Here is a 20,377-nt window from a genome sequence, read left to right as displayed (position 1 = left end):
CTGGGCAACTGACATAAATTCAGACAGCGATTTTAGCCTAAAGTGCTCACACTGACTGAAGTTTCCCTGCCCAGTGGCAAATTGGCAGAGATAACAAAATACAATAGTCAGGCTTGGAGGGGCTGCAGAAAGACAGGAGCACAAGTTTACTGTTGGTGCAGCCGTGAAGCAGCCCAACTATCCTGGAAAGCAATCTGGAATTGTACTAAGAAAGTGATGAAAATGCCCATATGCCTTGGCCCAGAAAACCCTCAGCTAGGCCTATATCCCCAGGAGGTCAAAGACCAAAAGGTTCCCCATAAATCAATAGCAGCCCTTTTCTTCAGGAGTAAAGAATTGTAACAAAGTAAATATCTATTGATTAGGGACCAGCTAAACCAAAGGCAGGACATGAATGGAATGGGATATTCACTCTATGGTAAGAAATGATGAATGTGAAGAATTTAGAAAAGCATGAGGTGACTCGCATGAATTGAAGGGTGAAGTAGGGGCAGGTAGGTGTTGCAGTGGATAAAGCACTAGCCCTGGATTCAGGAGGACCTGAGTTCAAATCCAGCCTCAGACACTTGACACTTATTAGCTGTGGGACCCTGGGCAAGTCACTTAACCCTCATTGCCCCCCCCCAAAAGGGTGAAGTAAACAGATACAGAAAGACAATATCCACAGTGACCAAGATGTAAAGCAGAGATGTTAAAAGGCACTTCCTTCCTTCTGTACCACACCAGGCAGGTGGACAGTTGCCTTGCTCTCAGACGAGATGGATCAAGTTGGACAGTTTTGCTGAACTGTTTGCACCTCCTACCCTAGGCCCTTTTCTTTGTTATGAGGGGTAGCTTCCTTGGGTGGAAGGGAAAATAAAGGTGATATAAAAACAAAGGATGTTAACTTTTTTTTTTAATTTGAAGAATGGCTGAATGTATGTGAATATAAATAATGTAGTACTGGGTGATTCTAAGAGACAGACATGAGAAATTCTGAGAAACATGAGATTTGTATGAACTGATGCAACACAAAATAAGGAAATGAGAGCAATATACACAATGACTACAACCACATAAATCAAATCAGCCACTAAAAGTAAGCTGAACTCTGAATAAGTGAAGAACCAATATTGATCCTGAAACATACTGACTTCCTCTTGACAAAGGGGGGGAGAGTATAAGGCCATAATGAGGCATACAGTGTCACATGTGGTCACTGCACTGTTGGCCTGTAACGAATTTTCTTTGTTACAAAGGAAGGTTTGAACTATGCATGCGGGTGGGTGGAGACAGACAAGGCTATTTCCAGAAACAACTGATTTCTGTGAAAGCATCAATAAAACTTTTTTCAAGGTATCAATTTAGGGCAGACAGAGGGAAGAAGAAGAGGGTCAGTGAGTGATGGAGGGAAGGAAGGGAAGAGTGGCTTGAGAACTAGCCATAGAGTCAGGAAGACCTAGGCTAAGTACCACCTTTGACACATCCTGGTTGGGTGACCCTAAGTAAGTCACTTAACCTCTCAGGGCTCCTGCAAGTGTTGACAGGGAGAGTTTCCTCCTCAAAATTCCTTGTACCAAATAAACCACAGGTGTAGCAGAGTAATTATAATAAAGAGTGAGGTATTTTCAAATCAGTTTGAAGAGTTCAATTTTTTATCAGTCCTGAAAAATTAGCTTATCAAATTTTGATGTGTATGACTAGACTGAAAGAATTTCTGGAATTTCCATGAAATTCCAAGATTCCACAACAAAATGCATTGCTTGGAAAATAATTTTTAGTGCAATGAATAGAAAGCACTACTTGACTCAGTGGGTGGAAGCCCACACGGGATTGTCACTGAAAGGCGTCTTCTAGATTATCCAATCCATCAATCTCATTTTATAAATGAGGGGACTGAGGTTCAGAGAAGGGACTTGCTGAAGGTCACAGTGGTGGAAAACAGCAGATCTCGGATTCAAATTCAAAGCAAGCTACCACTATATGATATGAACCGGTTATCCAGAAGCAAGACAGGCCAAAAATTTCCTATCTTAAAAAAAAGAAAAGGTTTACATAAATTTACAAATGAAAGCCTCACAATCACTGGCTATCTCTAATTCTCAGCAATCCTGCTTCCTTTCCTACCACTACATTGAAACTGCTCTCTCAAAGGTCACCAATTCCCCCTTGGCCAATAACCAATGGAAGACCAATTGACAACAATGGAACAATCAATAACAATGGAAGACCAGCCCATCAACAAATCCTGTTTTCTGTGCTAAACCTCCTTCCTTTACAGTCAGGAGAGCTGGTTAGAGTTCTGTATAATACTTAGGAGGGCCACCACAGGCACTCCCTATTCTCCTTCTCCTTAACTTTAAAAATGGCCCATTCTTCTAGTCCATATTGTAGTTCTTTTACCCATGTGACACTCACTCCTATGTCTTCCCCTCTGAGCCCAGGAAGGCAAGAGCTCCTCTGGTCTCAGTCTCAGTCTCTCCCCCTCCCCACCTTCCCCAGGCCGTACTTCACTTTGTTGGCAATCTCACTTATGCTCATGCCTTTAACTACCACCTCTAGGCAGGTGATTCTTAAAGCTGTGTCTGCTGACTGCCAACAGCCTAAAGGAAACATCCTCACCAAGAACTTCCTCACCACTCCTCTATTTACATTTGATTTGTACAGACGGTGTATTTTCTTATCTGTAATTGTGCTGTGTTTGAAGTGCACCAGGATTTAGCTGGAGAAGCAGGACTGGATCCCCAGAAGACATTGACATCTTTTGCACCAAGGGGACCAGTGTGAATGGATTCTGTTGCCACAGGATGGAGAGATAAAATGGCTTAAGACAAGGATTGGGAACACCCACCACCCTTGGACAGTAGGAAGAGCTAAATGAACCAAGAAAGGAGGGTAAGGAATGGTCAGACAGCCAAGAAGAGAGGCTAGTAGTACACAAAGGAACAGCATCCAAGAGGAAGACATTATCCAAGGTGTCAAATATCATCAGAAAAGGAGGTAGGGGCAGCTAGGTGGCACAGTGGATAGAGCACTGGCCCTGGATTCAGGAGGACCTGAGTTCAAATCCAGCCTCAGACACTTATCACTTACTAGCTGTGTGACTCTGGGCAAGTCACTTAACCCCAACTGCCCTGCAAAAACAAAAAAAACAAAAAGAAAAAAGAAAAGGAGGTAGATGAGGACTGCAAAAAGCCAATGATGATAAGTTCTCTTTGGTGACCTTTTAGAGAGTGGCCAGGTCAGAAGCCAGATTTCAAGGGGTTAAGGCTCCAGAGGTAGAAAGTCCTCCGTGAAAATCTGGTCTAATCCCCTTCTTACAGATGAGAAAATTGAGGTTCAGAAAGGTGGCACGACTTAGTCAAAGTTAACTACATGGGTGGCAAAGGAAGGGGAGGCTCAGTTCTAGGTGTATTCTATTAGGAGAAAGTTAGATTGCAAGAGGGGAAACCACACTCTTTCCCAAACCATCCCTCTGTTCACATTGTCAAAGACAGAACACTGGGATGGAAAGACCCCTTGTTTGACCCAATATAGCATCTCTTGGGTTCTACATCTCAGCATTTCTACTCTTTGTTCACTTAGAAAGCTGCTAAATGAAATTGCTAAGAATGATAACATTGCATTTATTCGAGACTATGGGGGGTGTGTGTGTCAATTTTTCAGTTAAATGAAGCTCATGTTAATGTGGTGTCAATTGAGCAATGAAATGGGAGGTAAAAGGCTAGAATTTAAGTCCCAGTTTTTGTTTTCTGCTTGTTTTGGGGTTTGTTTGGGTTTTTTTGGTTCACTGGGAAAAGTTGTGATTTGGGGTTTTCATAACCCTATCTTTGCTTCATTATAGTCAGATTGAAAAAAATGTAAGCTTAAAAGCCTAAGAGAAGGTGGGTGTGTACTTTGAGAGATAATTGAAGAAACAAGAGGAACTCTGACTACAGGGAACATTTATTGAGTCAAATTATCAAATTAAGTAACTAAGCCCTCCCTAATAGCTCCCCTACATCCACATGGGCCTGGCCAGATTATAATGGGGACAGCCCATGTGGGTATGCTGAGCCAGTTGGAGATTCAGCATGACTAAGAACAGCCCCTTCCTGTGGGAGAGACATTTAGAGGTAGTTGCAGGAAGAGGGTGAGGGGAGTTTTTCTGAGAGGCAGTTAGAGAGTTGGTTTTGAGGGAAATGGGGAAGGAAGGTAGAGACAGAGAAACTGTTGGTGTTTGACCTTCAGACAAAGACAGAAGAGACTACACAGCTAATTCTCCTTAGAGCTACAGATTTTGGGTGTTTGGTGAGTTTGTGTTTTTGAGGCAAAGCTAGCTCTTTGGAGGAAGGTTTGGGGTGCCTGGGGCCTTTTTACCCCAGAGATTTAGATTCCCTAGCTCTATTAACCTCACTTGTGTTTTGAACTTGTTCCCATTAATAAATCTGTTTTGTTTTTTGAAAAAAAAAAAAGAAAAGAAAGCTGCTAAATGAATTCAATAGGAGAGTCAACAAAAACAGCAATAAAATACAAGCCTATCCAATTCTTCAAACTGTTCCTGGGATCCATGCCCTAGAAGCAAGAGCTCCAAATAAAAAGGAGGCAAGGCATCCCAAAGCAGCCTGTGATGGGGCCAGTGCCTGTAAGAAGCTTATCCTGTTCCAGCCACTACTGTTTTTTAAGTATTAGCCACTATACATAAAACAGAGGCAGTCACATATCTCCAAAACATTGTCAAAAAAAATTAAGTTCACTCTCTGATCTGCTCTGCTCCCCTTCCCTTTGACTATCTGGCTCCCAGAGGATAATCTCACTTTGGGGCTGATTAGAGGATCAGGGAGTTCTGGTCCAGAACTGCCACATCATCAGAAGCGCTGGCCACGAGGCTCCTTGTCCCCCATTTCCCACCTCCCTCCACACCTTCTATTTAGGTGCTGTTTCACCCCTTTAGAATGTTGTAAGTTCCTTGAGACTTAAAACCGTTTCGTTTCCTTGTTTTTTGTATGCACAGCTCTTAATGCCGTGCTTGGTAATAGCGAGTACTGAACAAACGCTTCAGCTCACTGTCTGTCTGTCTATCCAACCATCCCAGAGCTTCTCAAGTATTCTTCCAGGTCAGCAGAGAAGCCAGGGAACCACCATGCTCTCCCTAGCACGGACACAGAAAGAAAAGGCTGTTGGTGGTTTGGGTTTTTCTCTATAGTATTTAGCAAAGTAAAACACAAATATAGGGGCAGCTAGGTGGTGCAGTGGATAAAGCACTGACCCTGGATTCAGGAGGACCTGAGTTCAAATCCAGCCTCAGACACTTGACACTTAGTAGTTGTGTGACACTGGGCAAGTTACTTAACCCTCATTGCCCTGCCCCCCAAAACCGCAACCCCCCCCCCAAATGTGGAGAATTTAAACACCCATCCCAAAATCCAGTTTATGGTAAAGTAGTAAGAGTTGTGGACTGACCGAGAGGACTAAGTGACTAGCTCCGGCACGGCTTAACCCCTCTGAGCCTTAGGTAGCCTTTGCTTCTCTTTAAGTTCCCTACAAGGATGGGGATCGTGAGAAAGTACAATTGTTGCTCTCTGCCAGGTCCTTGGGCCTGCTTCTTCCATATATTCCTAGACCAGGGGACTAGCTAGCTAGTACAAGCAGCTGGCCGTCAGCATCCACCACGGCCTACTCCCCACTCCCAGTAACCACAGGGCCTGCCCAAGTATGCAGAATACTCGATACACACTCTGGCTCACACAGAGCTGCAGCGGCTACATTTAGTCTGAAAATCTTATTTCTCTTCTGTTCTTTTAGGAGGCGCCGCAGATCTTCCCACTTTGGCCTCTATGGTGGCAAATGCCTTCATCGTAACCAGGACTCACCTATGCCTTTTCTCTCCCCTCCACACAATGTAGCCTGAAACTTCTCCCCAAACAGTTCACACCTCCCAGTCACTGTGTGTTGACAAGGTTTCCCCCTCTGGTCATCAAAATCAGCTCAGGGCCTTTGTCTCTGTTGCCTGGTTTTACAATTATTTACTCAGTTATCCAAGCCCAATGTGGCTCAGAAAGCCAGGCTCAATGGTGTCATCCATCTTCCTATCACTCTGTTATTGGGAATAACAAAACAACCACCACCAACCCCAGCCCCATACACACCAGGACCCTACAAATACCCAACTCTGGAGAAGCAAATATTTTCTAGGAGCAGAGAAACAAAGAAAACCTGAAAAAATAAGCGTAACTCCCCAGCAGACACTTTGAATCATGCTCTCTAGAGAATTGCAGTCTTTGCAAAGGTTTCTTCAGTGGTGAATGGCAGGTACCTTGCTTTTCAAAAGGTTTTGTTCAGGTATGTCTGTTTGCCAAATGACTCAATGTTCTGACACAAGCAACTTGTCAAGTGGATCGTTCTGCATGTTTTTTAAACAAACGGTGATTTTATGTTTGACTTCCTACCTGAAACATAAATTGGGCTGGCACTCCAGAAAATGAGCCAGATTTGGAAAAACCGTCCTGGCTGAAAGCCAGGAAATAAAACCTCCACAAACATGTTAACTGACATCCCAAGGATTTAAACTCTCCAAGGCATTTTCCATATGTTGTTTTCTTTGAGCTGCCCAACAATCTTGGAAGGTAGGTAATATGACCATTGCTCTCCCCATCATACAAAGAGAAAACAAGTTCAGAGAGGGCAAGGTCAAATAGCCCCCCCCCCCCAATATCATTAACAACACTGTAGAAAACACCACTGGTCTCTGTGAAACAAGTTGAGAAAAAGCTTTGCGGGTTTTTTTTTCTGAATGATCTACAAAAGAAACACACCTCTTTTCTAAACATCCCCAAACTATCATGTCTCCCACCCTCTTCCCCCCCCCCACCCCCCCACTCCTTCTGGCAGGGTACAAGTGATAGCATCAGTGCTAATCCATTTCTATTCAGCTCATCAGAAATGAGAAGGGGAAAGGACACGAAAACAGGTGGGGTTTATATCCACCAGACACACAAACCAGGGTTTTTCAAAGTCAGCAATTCTTTCAGGGATCAATAAAACTGGTCTGGGTGAGACTGTTGTTCCCTGATTCTTTTGTCAAATCCAGGGAAGGGGGAACTTTAGTCTAAGGAACTCCCTCTTCTGGGTGGCTAATTAAAAAAGTGGCTGAGTATTCAAAGACCGCCTAGACTCTGGCTTGGTCACGATGGAACCGCCGGTCTCGGACTAGGGCTACTGTGTGCACTTGGGTGCCTGTCATAAGGGCGTCTGATTCATTCTTCTAGCCAATACAAGTCACTTTGGAATAGCCTTCTTCTGCTAAAACTCCCGTGGCCTGACCTCGGCACCTGCCTGATTTCCTGCAGGCTGGAACGGGAAGCGCCGCCAGTCACTCCTCACACACAACTTCACTTTCGAGGAATAAGAGCTCGTGTGCAGAGGCTGGCTGGCCGCCAAGGCCCTGTCGCCTCCTGCCTGAACTCCCCCCACGGCTGTCAGGGATCCCTTTTTCATGCTGACTCAACATGGAACTCTGCCAACCACACGGTAATGGAGGGGCTGCTGGCAATTCACAACCCTGGAGTGCTAAATCACATTTAAATCAACTGGGAGGGTCTGGCTTTGCGGCCAAGGTGCTGCTGTGGGAGCTGAGCCTCCTTGGCCCGGGGCCCAGCTCTGCTACCGAATCACTCAGTGATTTGAGGGCTGGCCTCTCGGCACCTTGGTTCCTTCCTGATTTTCACCGCATGGTGTGTGGGCGAAGGGAAGGAAACAATAGCCCGGCAGGTGCAGTGTTAAGGCTGGCTCTGGATGCCCAGGTCCTACGACCTGTGTAACCCTGGATCAGTCCCATCGCTTCTCTGGGTTCCCATTCTGCCACCCCAAAAATGAGGGCGACAGACAAGAAGAGTTCCTGGTTCTATGATCCTGCAGACCATGCATGGAACAGGAAAAGATGTCATCTCCAACTCCAGGAGAGCTTGTGATCCAAGGAACCGATTTTATGACTCTCTCTGCTCTATCCCTGCCCCACACAAAGACACAGACTTCTCGACCAATGTAAAAGCATCAACATATGACAATCTGAGACCACTGGGGTATAGCAGAAAGAGCCAGGGCTCCAAACTCAAGGGGGCTGGGTTCAAATCCTGCCTCTGAGTCCTACTGTGTGACCTTGGGTAAGTCATTTAGCCTCCATGGGCTCAATTTCCCCATCTGTAAAATAAAAGGGGTGGACTAGATGGTTGCTAAGGTTCCTTCCAACTCTGAGTATGCTTCTATAAGTGTGCATAAAAGAAGAATACAGTAGAATGGGGGGCCTGGCTAACATTACTCTTTCATCATGGAATATCTTGTTAAAAGCCACTAGGAGGCACAGTGGGGCCTAGAGTCAGAAAGACCCGAGTTCAAACCCCACCTCAGACATGTACCTATCTGTGACCTTGGGCAAAGTCATTCAACTTCTGTTTGCCTCAGTTTCTTCAACTGTAAAATGGGAGTGATAATAATGGTACCCACCTTCCAGGGTTGTTGTGAGGATCAAATGAGATAATATTTGTAATGTGCTTAGCACAGCAGGCCCTATACAAACACTTATCCCATTCCCTTCTCCTGTAAAGTACAAGTCACTTAACTTACAATAACTTTTAATTATCTTCTTTGAGGTGGGAAAAGAGAGGTCACAAAGGAAGTCCCTGGCAGACTTAGGATTTGAATAGATAGCCCCTACATTTCCAGGCCTTTGTTCACTAAGGCAAAGAAGAAGAAATTGGCATTGCTGCTTTTGCCTTTAAAGAGTAAGTCATGGGGGCAGCTAGGTGGCGAAGTGGATAAAACACCTTCCCTGGATTCAGGAGGACCTGAGTTCAAATCCAGCCTCAGTCACTTGACACTTACTACCTGTGTGACCCTGGGCAAGTCACTTAACTCTCACTGCCCCACCCCCCCACACACAAAAAGCTTAAAAAAAAAAGAGTGAGTCACTAAAGGTTTGGTTTTTCTTGCTTTCTCAATGGAGGGAGATAGGTGAGAAAGTAGATCTGAAAATAAGGCTGTATTTAGGAAAGCAACAGAGCCCCCCAATCAATCTATCTCAGGCCCTTTCAATGAAGGCTTATAGCATCACTGGAACAGACACTGACCTGCTTAAGTTGCTCCTCCAGGTTCCAGGTTGGGTGGCCAGATGCTGAGACAGAAGGGGAAGCTTTTGGAGCATCTTTAGCATGGTCCTCTTTGATATGCAGCCCCCTCTGTAGCCCCGGGGCTGGAAGAGGAGGAGGATTTGACATAGGGGTAGCTCTGGGGTCATGACGAGTCACTTTCTGCATGTGGAAATATTTAGAAGAACGTTGGGCTTCTTTCTCAGGGATCTCTGCCTCTTCCCCATTCCCTTCCTCATCTTCCAGTAGCCCTTCCTCTTCTTCATCAGCTTCCGAGTTCAGGACCCTAGAGGCTGCTGTTGCTGGTGGAATTCTGGCCATCTGCCCCAGAGCAGAACTTGAGGAAGCCTTGGTAGATGGGGAGGTGAGACTGGCCTGCTGGGCTGCCAGCTGCTGAGCATACAGCAGCTGGGCTTCTCTCATCTGCCGCTCCTGCCTTTCCCTGGAATCCATTTGTACAGGAGCAGGATGCTGCTGCTTCTGCAGCTGCTCCATCAGAGCCTCAAGTCTCATCCGCCGGTTGGCATGGCTGGGAAGGGGGGCACTGCCAAGGAAGCACACGGGATCCACACTGGATCCTTCAGGTCTCAAGGATGGCTAAAAAGGAAAAACAGTCATATAAAGCATGGACTGACAGGCTTTCCTCTCTACCTTTTCTCCAACAGTCATGACAAACCAAAGCCTGCTCTGATCTCTGAACTCCCACTAAATATAAACGCAGACTTTCAGTGTCTTGAGCTGAGATTTCAGATTACGCACTTAATGGGCAGGGAGAGAGGGTGTTGTTCTCTTCTAAACATTTAAAAATAAATCAATCTAGAAAGGCTCCATTCTCCTAATGTCTGAGTTCCGATCTTCCCCCCCTTAACATTCTCAGATATTAATTTTTGATTTTGCAGAAATGCAACTAGACCTATATTATACAAAGTCTGTGACTCTTAAAACCAGAATCACAAGGGCAACAGTGGGTCAAGCTGAAGAAGAGAGAATTGAAAAAACCTTAGGAATGTCTCAGCTAAGTTGGACATATATAGAGAGGAAGCAGAGAGAATTCGGTCTCCCCCCTCCCCCCTCCACCTCCCCCACCTTTGGAAGGAAAGGAAAACCAAGCAAGCTGCTCTTTGGGGTTAAGCTTCACAAAATGCCACCATCCAATGGCCTGCTTGCTCAGAGGACTGAGCAATGTTAACTGGACACTAAACCAAATCCTTAAAAAGAATCCAATTTCAACAGCATGAAAGAAACATGCAGGGGTCTCAAATTGCAATCATCACTCAAAACAAACGAGGAGAAATTCCTCTGGCGATTTTAAAGTTAATTAATCTGAAGCAAATATATCAATATTGTCCAAAAACAGCACAGGCTAATTTCTCCTCTTTTTAAAAAATAACTGCCAGGTAATCCTCACCACATTCTCTTTCTTTGAGAATCTGTTCTGATGCTGCAGGACCGGCACAAAAATGAAGGGCCCTTTCAGGAGAGAAGCATCCTGGGGCAGGTTTGGCAGCATTCTTCCTCTTACAAATCGTTCTTCAAACACACACCCCCTTTCACACCCTCCGTTCCCCAAGCCAATCCTCACAACAAACACGGTATGGGTTACAGGGGTGATACACAAAGGCTCATGTGCCTCAGATGGAATAATGCTTCACCTAAGCCTAGGTAAGTGAGTAGATGAAATGTACATTTCAGGCAAATGGAAGCTCCCATTATGGCTTCCACATATATGTAAGCACTGGACAGGTCATGACTTGATACATGTTAATGTTTGAGGGGCTAGACAGGCCAATAAAAGTCTTTAGCATCCCCCAAAAACCCTGGGAAGAAAGTCAACCCTCATGGTGAAGCCTGTTTGGACACCGAACATTCTTCATGGATTAGAGTGAGAAAGGGGGATATTTAAAGCTAAGCAAAAGATTAGAGATGGATTAAGAATCCTCATTTTCTATGTTTATTTTACGAATAGCGTCTTTGCTTCTTACATTCTACAGAACTTTTAAATTCCAAGTGGTTTCTCACTGCCATCATTGCTTTGGATACTTAAAGAGAAAGAAATGCAATCGATTTCATTTCTCACTTAAAAAAATAATCTTGTTAAGTTTTCTATTCCCATCAGGATCTGGAGACAAAAAGGATTTAAGATATTTAATATCCAGTAATGAAGTAACTTCAAGGATGGGGGAGGGGTCAATGGAATTGGTGGTTTTAAAATTTCCTTTTAATAATCAACAGAAAATTACAAGTGAACTGTCTATCAAGCAAGTGCCCCTATTTGCCACCCATTATTCCTTCTTACTAAGGGTTTAACAACTGCCACCTTACATAGAGTGGGACTATGGATGGGGACTTCACATTACAAAAAATGTAGTTGCCTTGTGATGCCTGCAGGCTTTACCAGCCTTCACACAGAAAACAACCAGTCTGTCCAGAAAAACAATATTGCTTGTATTTAGGGAACTCATCCTGCTCTAAAAACTAAAAAAAAACCCCAACCCTCTTCATACATTCCCATATCACTGAACACCCCCATTTCCACATAATTTCCCCTTACCCCTAACTGCTACCCACACACTAATTTTGGACTCTGATTTTTTTATTACTACATTCTTGAGCCTGATTTTCCCCACCCTTTCCCTTACTCCCCCACCCCCCATGTTTTCCTTAAACTGCAACACCCCTCCCCAAACTCTCCCCTATCCTTCCCAATCAGGCCCTTCCAAACCCCTTTATCTCTCTCAACTCCCTCCTCACACCCCCCCCCCCCCCATTTACATCTCACCTACATCCTATTGACCCACTTCCACTGTCCCCTCTTGCTCCCTATCTCTGCAAACCCCAGTTTCAGAAACCCCCATCTGAAGCCACTTTCTGTTATCTTTTTGCCATGCCCATTGGGAGACTCTGCATTTCTGGACACCCCCCCCACACACACACACATCTTGCCCACCTCCTAGAGCCCTCCTCTATTTTAATACCCTCACACCATCTAAACTCTGACCTCAGGACCCAAACTTTGCCTATTCCTTTGACTCTCAGTCTTATCTTCACCCCACTGTGATTCCCCATATTTAACAGCCCTCATTCCCTACCTTTAACCCTACATCTCCCCCCATCTTCCCCCTCAACAGTTTATAGCTAAATCCACATTTAACTTACATCAGCCGCTCCCCACTTATTCTCCTCATGTCACACTGCCTTTTCTCCTTACCCCTAATGCTCACAATACACCCCTCCCCATACAATAAACCCCAATCTTCAATCCAGTGGTTCTTAAAACTTTTTGGTCTTAGGGACCCCTCACATACTTAAAAACAAACAAACAAACAAAAAACCATGAGAACTACTGTTTACGTGGGTTGTTATCAACGGATATTCACTGTCCTAAACACCTAAGACGTTTTAGAGTATTAATGAAGTTTTGACTTCAAAGACTGTCTCTAGGACCACACTTCAAGAATGACCACTTTAAACCTACCTTAACCCCCCTCATTTACTACCCTTATCCCCTCATCTTTCCCTTCACTCCTCAGGCAATTACAATTTACCCCCCCCCCCATTACACACACTTAACCTAACTCAGCAACTCTGGTGGGCTATTTCTCTCACTTGCTCCCCCCCGCCCCATCTCATGACTTACCCCCAACCCCCTTTAACTAGTCTCGGTTTCCTTCAATAACTTTCCCCCCCCCCCCCACCCCTAATATTCTCCCAATTTACACCTCCCTCCCCCTTAACCTGCTTCAACTTCCAGGTCCTCCCATAGTACCCCCCTTCCCCATTGACCCCTGTCGTCCCCCTACCCCAAGTTCTTCCATCTCGCCCCCTCCCCATTGACTCAGCTTGCCCACCCTAGGCTCTCCCATTTCGCCCTCTCCCCACTGACCCCTCTCGACCCCCTACTCCAGATTCTCCCATCTTGCCCACTCCCCAGTGACTGGGCCGCCCCCCCCCCCCGGGGCTCCCATTTCGCCCCCACCCCAGTGACTCTTCTCGTCTCCCCTGCCCCCCCTCCCCGTTTTCCCATCTCGCCCTCTCCCCATTAACTCTTCTGGGTCCCCGCCTTTTACTTCTCTCCTTCCCTCTTCACAGCGGGGCGGGGGCCACTGAGGGCTGATTTCGTCCCAATCGCTCATTTTACAGATGGGGAAACTGAGTCCCTCGGGCGAGGTGGGGGGGAGAGAACGAGAGGGCGGTTTTACCTTTGGAGGCTCCGGCCTCAGCCCGGCCCTGCTCTGCCACAGTTCTGGTCCCCGGTCCGGCCGCCGCTGCCGCTACCGCTGCGGCTCCGGCTCTGCCTCTACCACCGCCTCCTCCTCCAGCCCCGCAGGCGGCAGCGGCGGCTGGGGCAGCGAGGCGGGGCCCGCACCGGAAGCGGCCCCGGGGGGGGCCGGGGCGGGGCCGACGGGCGGGGCGGGGGAGGGAGAAGGAGGGGCGGGAGGGGAGGGAAGGGGAGGAGGAGTGGGGCGGGGCAAGGGGGAGGGCGGGGGAGGAGGGGGAAAGGTGGGGCCCGAGGCCGGAAGGGGTGGCAGAGGGAGGCCTGGCCGGAAGTGACTCCTCCTCTGGAGGGAGTGGAAGAAAAAAGGGAAGGGAGGAGCGGGCATGGGGGCGGGGTCTGGAGCGGAAATGGACGGTAAATTCTTCGACCAATGGGAGGTCCGGGTAGGATGGAATTCCGGTTCCGGTGTGAGCGCGCCCGGCGGTGAGTTTAAAAGCGGGGCGCGCGCCCCAGCTGAGTGACATACCAGTCGCAGTCATCGGCGGGTACGAGATAGAGAGCGGGGGCTGTGCCAGCTTGAGGTAAACGGCAGTGGGCTGAGACGCGGTGCGGCCGGGGAAGGAGGGGAAGGGCTGGGTGGAGGGCGGGGACGGGCAGCCCCGATGCGCCTGGTCTCTTGCGTCCTCTCGCCATAGCCGGTGACTCATCAGCCTCGCGCCGCGCCGAGGAACTGGCGAGTCTGAGGCCTGCGTTCCGCTCCCCCCCCACGGAGGCCCGGACGTCCGTAGACCGCTCGGCCCCCGGCGCTGCCGCTGGAGAAATGCCCACGCTAGGCCCCGTGCCATCCGTGGCCACCTTTCGCAGAGTCTCCTCTCTGCATCCCCCAGTAGGCCCGTAGGGCCCTTCTCTGCATCCTTAACGTAGGCAGGGTAGATGCGGGGTGAATCCGGGAGGCCGAGTTATCTCGGGGTGGGGGATGAGCAGGTTCCAGCCTTGAGTCTGACTCATTCTCCACTGTCTCTACCCCAGTTCTTACAGGTGCATTTCAAAATGGCTGATGAAGAAATTGCTGCCCTTGTGGTAGACAACGGCTCTGGCATGTGCAAGGCTGGCTTTGCGGGAGATGATGCCCCTCGGGCTGTGTTTCCTTCCATCGTGGGCCGCCCCAGGCACCAAGGAGTCATGGTTGGCATGGGGCAGAAGGATAGCTATGTGGGTGATGAGGCCCAGAGTAAAAGGGGAATCCTTACCCTGAAGTATCCAATCGAGCATGGTATTGTCACCAACTGGGATGACATGGAAAAAATCTGGCACCACACTTTCTACAACGAGCTCAGAGTAGCCCCAGAGGAGCACCCTGTTCTGCTCACTGAAGCCCCTCTGAACCCAAAGGCCAATAGAGAGAAGATGACACAAATCATGTTTGAGACCTTCAACACTCCAGCAATGTATGTGGCCATCCAGGCAGTGCTGTCTCTCTATGCTTCTGGTCGTACCACAGGTATCGTGATGGATTCTGGGGATGGGGTCACCCACACTGTCCCTATCTACGAAGGTTATGCCCTCCCACATGCTATCCTGCGTCTAGACCTGGCTGGTCGAGACCTCACCGACTACCTCATGAAGATTTTGACTGAAAGAGGTTACAGCTTCACCACAACAGCTGAGAGGGAGATTGTGAGGGATGTCAAAGAGAAGCTGTGTTATGTTGCCCTAGACTTCGAGCAAGAAATGGCCACTGCAGCTTCTTCCTCCTCTCTGGAGAAGAGTTATGAGCTACCTGATGGTCAAGTCATTACCATTGGCAATGAAAGGTTCCGATGCCCCGAATCTATCTTCCAGCCTTCTTTTCTGGGAATGGAGTCCTGTGGGATTCATGAGACCACCTACAATTCCATTATGAAGTGTGATGTTGACATCCGAAAGGATCTGTATGCTAATACAGTGTTATCCGGTGGTACCACTATGTATCCTGGCATTGCTGACAGAATGCAGAAGGAGATCACAGCCCTGGCTCCAAGCACCATGAAAATCAAAATCATTGCCCCACCTGAACGAAAATACTCTGTCTGGATTGGAGGCTCCATTTTGGCCTCTCTCTCTACCTTCCAGCAGATGTGGATCAGCAAGCAAGAATATGATGAGTCTGGTCCTTCTATTGTCCACAGGAAATGCTTTTAATTAATTATTGGTTGCCTAATCCTTGTTACTTTCAGGTGTAAATGTGCCAGGTCAGATGTTTACATAGACCACAAAAGGACCAAATGTTAGTGAAAATGCCCATGAAAAGCTTGTTCTGTTAACTTTATTTATTTATTTATTTATTTGGCTTTCCTGTGATGTTTGTTTACTTTTTCAAAGTACATTTAGTACATCAATACAGGTAGATTATTTAAGCTACAAGTTTAACTTTTGTGTCTTGTTGATAATTGTTAATTTGTTACATGCTTGTGATATTGCTCCTGGCAAACTGAAGTTTGGGGAACTTAGATTTGACTATGGTAAATATTGCTCTAAATAGAACTGTAATTAACATTGTTCTGTTAATGCAAAATAAAAATTCTGCAATTAAAAATCACAGTTTTGCATGATCTACCTTAAGTCTTGAAGTTTTTACTTTTAATTCCTTTATAAAGAGAAATCTGTCAAAATAAAATTGTTACCACCTGCACTGAAAGTGCCCTGAGTGTGATACAGTAGCTATTCCTTTCTAAATATTATATGTATTTACTCCTTCAGCTGCTTCCCTATAAATGCAAGTAAGAAGCTAGTAAATTTTAGCTCCTTAACCTTTCCTTTTAACAAGGAAAGGTCTGTTGTGTCCTGCCAATCAAATTCCTAACTTAGGTTTACCTTAAAGAAGTACTGTTCTGCCAACATTTACCATTATAGCAGGGCATCACAGACTTTTTTCCCCTATAAAAACAAAGTTTATTACATGAAAATCTAAAGTCATTTTAAGGATTCACAAAATATTCTTAGAACCTGTAATGGGCTTTAAAAATATTGATTAGTATTTCTAAAAAGCAGTGTGTTAACCCTTATATAAAATTAAGTCTGCAATACATATCAGGTGCTCTCTTGTACCCTATGAATTTTGTGAGGAATTTGGTGTTATTTTCAGTGGTGTTTAATCACATGCCCAGTGATTAATGTGATGTCCTATGCCTTCTGCATTATTTCTATAGCTGGCTATTAAGTGTCTGCAGAGGGAAAAAAAGTATGTCACTAAAACACATTCTCTTAACAGATGTGTTCTACATACCTAGTATGGCTAGGGCAAACCTAGAACAACCATTGGATGTTCCCAGGAGACACCTAGACACTCCAGGAGAGAGGACTCAGAATAACTGGAGTAGCAGCTTCTTGATACACTTTGTATGCTACAGAAAAATAAAACACAAGCATGAAAAAAAATAAATAAAATTAGGCCTGAGCATGAGGCTAAAAGTATTCTTCCAGATTGTCCTTATTTTTCAACTCTAGGATATGTGATTAATTTTCACAAAGGAAATTGTCCTACTTGAGATAAGTTATGAGTTCTCCCATACATTTAAATTTTCCAGGTGAAAGTAATAGGAATAGTATGTCTCATTCCTTGAGCAAACATTTCAGTACCTATTGCATGCATCGTGCTTTGAACTAGGCAACAACACTGATGCCAGGCTAAATGGAACAAAGTTTTTGCTGCCCTCAAGTGTAGTCATTTAGGTGGATAAAACAAGTCATTAACAGCTACATGGGACTTGAGATTTGAATTGAGTTTTAAGGAGGTGGGGTCTTTACCTGTGATTATCTAGAACTGGGCTGGGGAATCTCCCTGTATCAATGCAAATTAGTACCTCCAAAATTCAGTTTTAGAGTGTCAGATGGAGCTTAAAAACTCCATCTTCCTGGCTCCAAGACCAATTCTATTTTACCAACCTGGCTTTAGGGGACACAGGAATCCAGTTGATTAAGAGAAGTCTCGGGGCAACTAGGTGGTACAGTGGCTAAAGCACTGGCCCTGGATTCAGGAGGACCTGAGTTCAAATGCAGCCTCAGACACTTGACACTTCCTAGCTGTGTGACCCTGGGCAAGTCACTTAACCCTCATTGCTGCGCCGCCCCCCCCCCCAAAAAAAAAGAGAAATCTGTACACAGGGCAGCATGCAGGGTATGATTAAACTAAGATTTAGAGCTGGAAGAGACCTTAAGGGTCAACTAGCCCAACCCTTAAGCCACTCTCCATCTCTCATTTTAACAGATGAGAAAACAGACCCAGAGAAAGTTTTCCTGGTCTCTGGTCTTCAGTGAAACTATCTTAAGATGGCATCTTCCTTTGTAATGTGTTGTATTAGCAAGATTTGACATAGTAAGTAAAATAAAAATTCACACCTCTGAGTCCTGATCTTTATGTTTATTCTTAACCAGAGAGGCTCAATAACTTTGCCAGTGGTCTCACAGGAAGGAAGTAGCTAAGGCAATATTCAAACCCAAGTTCCCTGACTCCCCCAAGTCCATTCCTCCACTGTGGCATGCTACTTCTTAGGTAGTCATGATGGACCAATGGACATAACATATATAGGTTTGTAAAAACTAGGGGCTCTTTATACAAGTATATTTTCCCAGCACTTCAATTCCAAAAACAATGAGAAATGAGCATTTTATGTCCATATTAGGAAATAACTGTTTCATGACTATAGTAATGGAATAAGCAGTTTGGCTTTCCCATGGGGCAGGAAGGTATTGAATCATCAGTTAGCTAAAGATGACATTTTGTATTGCTCTTTATTCTGTGTATCCTCTGCATTGTCGATCTTAATTCAGTTGAAAGCATTGAACTAAGCTGTTCATTGTATTAAAATGCCATAGCCAGTTCTCTGAAAGAATGCATTCAAAAAGGGAGCATGTCTGACCTCTTTGTACTGAATACAGGCCACGAATTTAATGCTGGCCTTTCACTGATTTACTTGAAATAATTTGAAACTCTGCCCTTTGCCTGTAGTTTGTAAAAGGAATAGATCCTAGGAGAAATGATGCTGAGTCAATAAGTGTTTTGATAATATGTGTTAAAAAGTGTGTGGTATGGTAAACAGTTGGCATGTTCACAGTTTTAAGACGGATTTTTTTCAATTTCCTAATGCCTAAATAATATCATTTGCAAAGGCCTCTTCGTTGTTTAGTAAATAATGAGAAATTCAAATTGAGGAATTAAGGATTCAAAAATTCCTGAGCTTGGTTATCTACCTTCCTATTACTGTTAATGACAACACTCCAAAACCCTGAAGATTTCATTTGAGCTACCTAGTTCACACTCTGACTGGAGAGACTTAAGACCTCAGAATTCTCAAAGGTGAGACTGAGTCTTAACTCCATAAGGGAGGTGCTCTCTTCTCCATAATTGCAACAGGAGGGGCAGCTAGGTGGCGCAGTGGATAGAGCACTGGCCCTGGATTCAGGAGGACCTGAATTCAAATCCAGCCTCAGACACTTAACACTTACTAGCTGTGTGACTCTGGGCAAGTCACTTAGCCCCAATTGCCTCACCCAAAAAAAAAAAAGTATACATAATTGCAACAGGAAACAAAAGAGCTTTGGATAATTTGATTTGAATTCAACAGATTAGACCAAGTATTTAATACATTGCCATAGACCAGTGTATCAGAACTAGAAGTGCTCCAAACATCCCACTTTTGAAGGCATTGTGCTTTTTCTTTTTTGGTCTGGTCCTGTGATTTCATCAGTGTAGAGAACTGGTAAGGAAACACTCTCTTGTTGCAGATCAGTACCTTCTGCAATTCTTAGATGTCTGTGGCACCGAACAGTTGTGACTCATACACATAGTCACATAGCCAGTATGTATAGCAGGGGCTTGCTTGAATCTAGGTGATCCTGAGTCCAAGGCTGCCCTCTACCCACTATGTTCCATTGTCACTCATTGCAGTTCACCAATATAAAATCTTACAGATGCCCATCATATTTTGTGAACAAAAAACTCGGAATTACCTACAACATTTAGCTATCTATCTGCTGTGCAATGTCAGAAAGGCAGCATATAAGAATAAGTAGCCAGGGACAGCTAGGGGGAGCAGTGGATAAAGCACCGGCCCTGGATTCAGGAGGACCTGAGTTCAAATCTGGCCTTAGACACTTGACATTTACTAGCTGTGTGAACCTGGGTAAGTCACTTAACTCTCATTGCCCCACAAAAAGAGAGAGAGAGAAGAAGAAGAAGAAGAAGAAGAAGAAGAAGAAGAAGAAGCAGAAGCCAGGGAATTAGTAAAATCCCAACATTAAAGCGATTTCTAAATTCCAAACATTTTTAGGAAATTATAATTGCCACCATCCCCAGTGTCCTGAACTCCCACTTTCAAATTGGTCTCTTGGTGTCCACAATGTTCTAGCTCTATGTTCTTCCTCTCCGGCTGGAATACATAGCTGTCCTATCCAAGACTAAGGACAGGAGACGCTCAACACCCTAAAGGATGAGAACCCAGTGGAGGAATATTCACAATCCTATTCCCCAACAACTCGACTTTAAGGACTAGACTTAAGTTGAAAAATATATAATAGGAGTATTTGGCAAATATAAAGATGAATAATGTACTGGGCATGTTTGTGGACTCATAAATGTTCAGAGTGGGAAAAAGATTAGTTGGCTTTGTGATTCCCAGAGAATCAAGAAAGTCTACTTGAGCCAACCTAAACACAGATGTGCTTCTGCTTGGGCTTTTGCTCTGTGGCCTCCTGAACACTTGAAATCATATGGCTAATGATAACTTTCTTGGTAGAGAGGTCCATATGGCCTTTAAGAGAGCCCTGATAAATAGTGCCTTTACAAACTCAGCTGTGCTGTCCTGAAGCCCATGGTCCAAAGCATCTCGCTTGCTCTTTGGCAGACTAGAGGACTATTCTACTGAGACAGACTTTCACACAAATTTGGATGGTTGTAAAGACATCTTTCAAATAAGTATTAGAAAAATGAAGCAGCTGAATGTTACCAAAGGGAATGAGTCACTTTGAGATTGGCCTTTTTGTTTATGATATGATGTCAGAGCCCAGAGACTGAGGGATAAGT

The 20,377-nt window shown here is 45.3% G+C and overlaps 2 protein-coding genes across 3 annotated transcripts in view; one reads left to right on the top strand and one right to left on the bottom strand.

Annotated features, from left to right (window-relative positions):
- The window catches only part of ARID3B (AT-rich interaction domain 3B), a 62,772-nt gene extending 49,320 nt beyond the window's left edge, over positions 1 to 13,452 (bottom strand). The window contains 2 exon segments of the mRNA XM_043989362.1: positions 9,084 to 9,698; positions 13,301 to 13,452. Of these exon segments, the coding sequence (XP_043845297.1) occupies positions 9,084 to 9,614 (531 nt within the window). The 5' untranslated portion in view covers positions 9,615 to 9,698; positions 13,301 to 13,452.
- A 304-nt stretch (positions 13,453 to 13,756) lies between these two features.
- On the top strand, positions 13,757 to 15,908 carry LOC122740880 (actin, cytoplasmic type 5). Of its 2 annotated transcripts, none has more exons than XM_043983708.1 (2): positions 13,757 to 13,898; positions 14,347 to 15,908. In XM_043983708.1, the coding sequence occupies exon 2, from the start codon at positions 14,368 to 14,370 to the stop codon at positions 15,496 to 15,498; it is 1,131 nt and encodes a 376-aa protein (XP_043839643.1). In that variant the 5' UTR covers positions 13,757 to 13,898; positions 14,347 to 14,367; the 3' UTR covers positions 15,499 to 15,908. The 2 variants fall into 2 exon arrangements, with proteins under 2 accessions (XP_043839643.1, XP_043839644.1); XM_043983709.1 differs by lacking the exon at positions 13,757 to 13,898 and adding an exon at positions 14,091 to 14,237.
- Positions 15,909 to 20,377: the final 4,469 nt, after the last annotated feature.

This window comes from Dromiciops gliroides, chromosome 2, assembly GCF_019393635.1.
Source record: "Dromiciops gliroides isolate mDroGli1 chromosome 2, mDroGli1.pri, whole genome shotgun sequence".
NCBI classification, from domain to species: Eukaryota; Metazoa; Chordata; class Mammalia; order Microbiotheria; family Microbiotheriidae; genus Dromiciops; species Dromiciops gliroides.
This window is presented reverse-complemented; position numbering and strand designations above follow the sequence as displayed.

Excerpts from the sequence above, each read along its gene's own strand:
- LOC122740880 (XM_043983708.1), top strand. The coding sequence starts at position 14,368 with ATGGCTGATGAAGAAATTGCTGCCCTTGTGGTAGACAACGGCTCTGGC.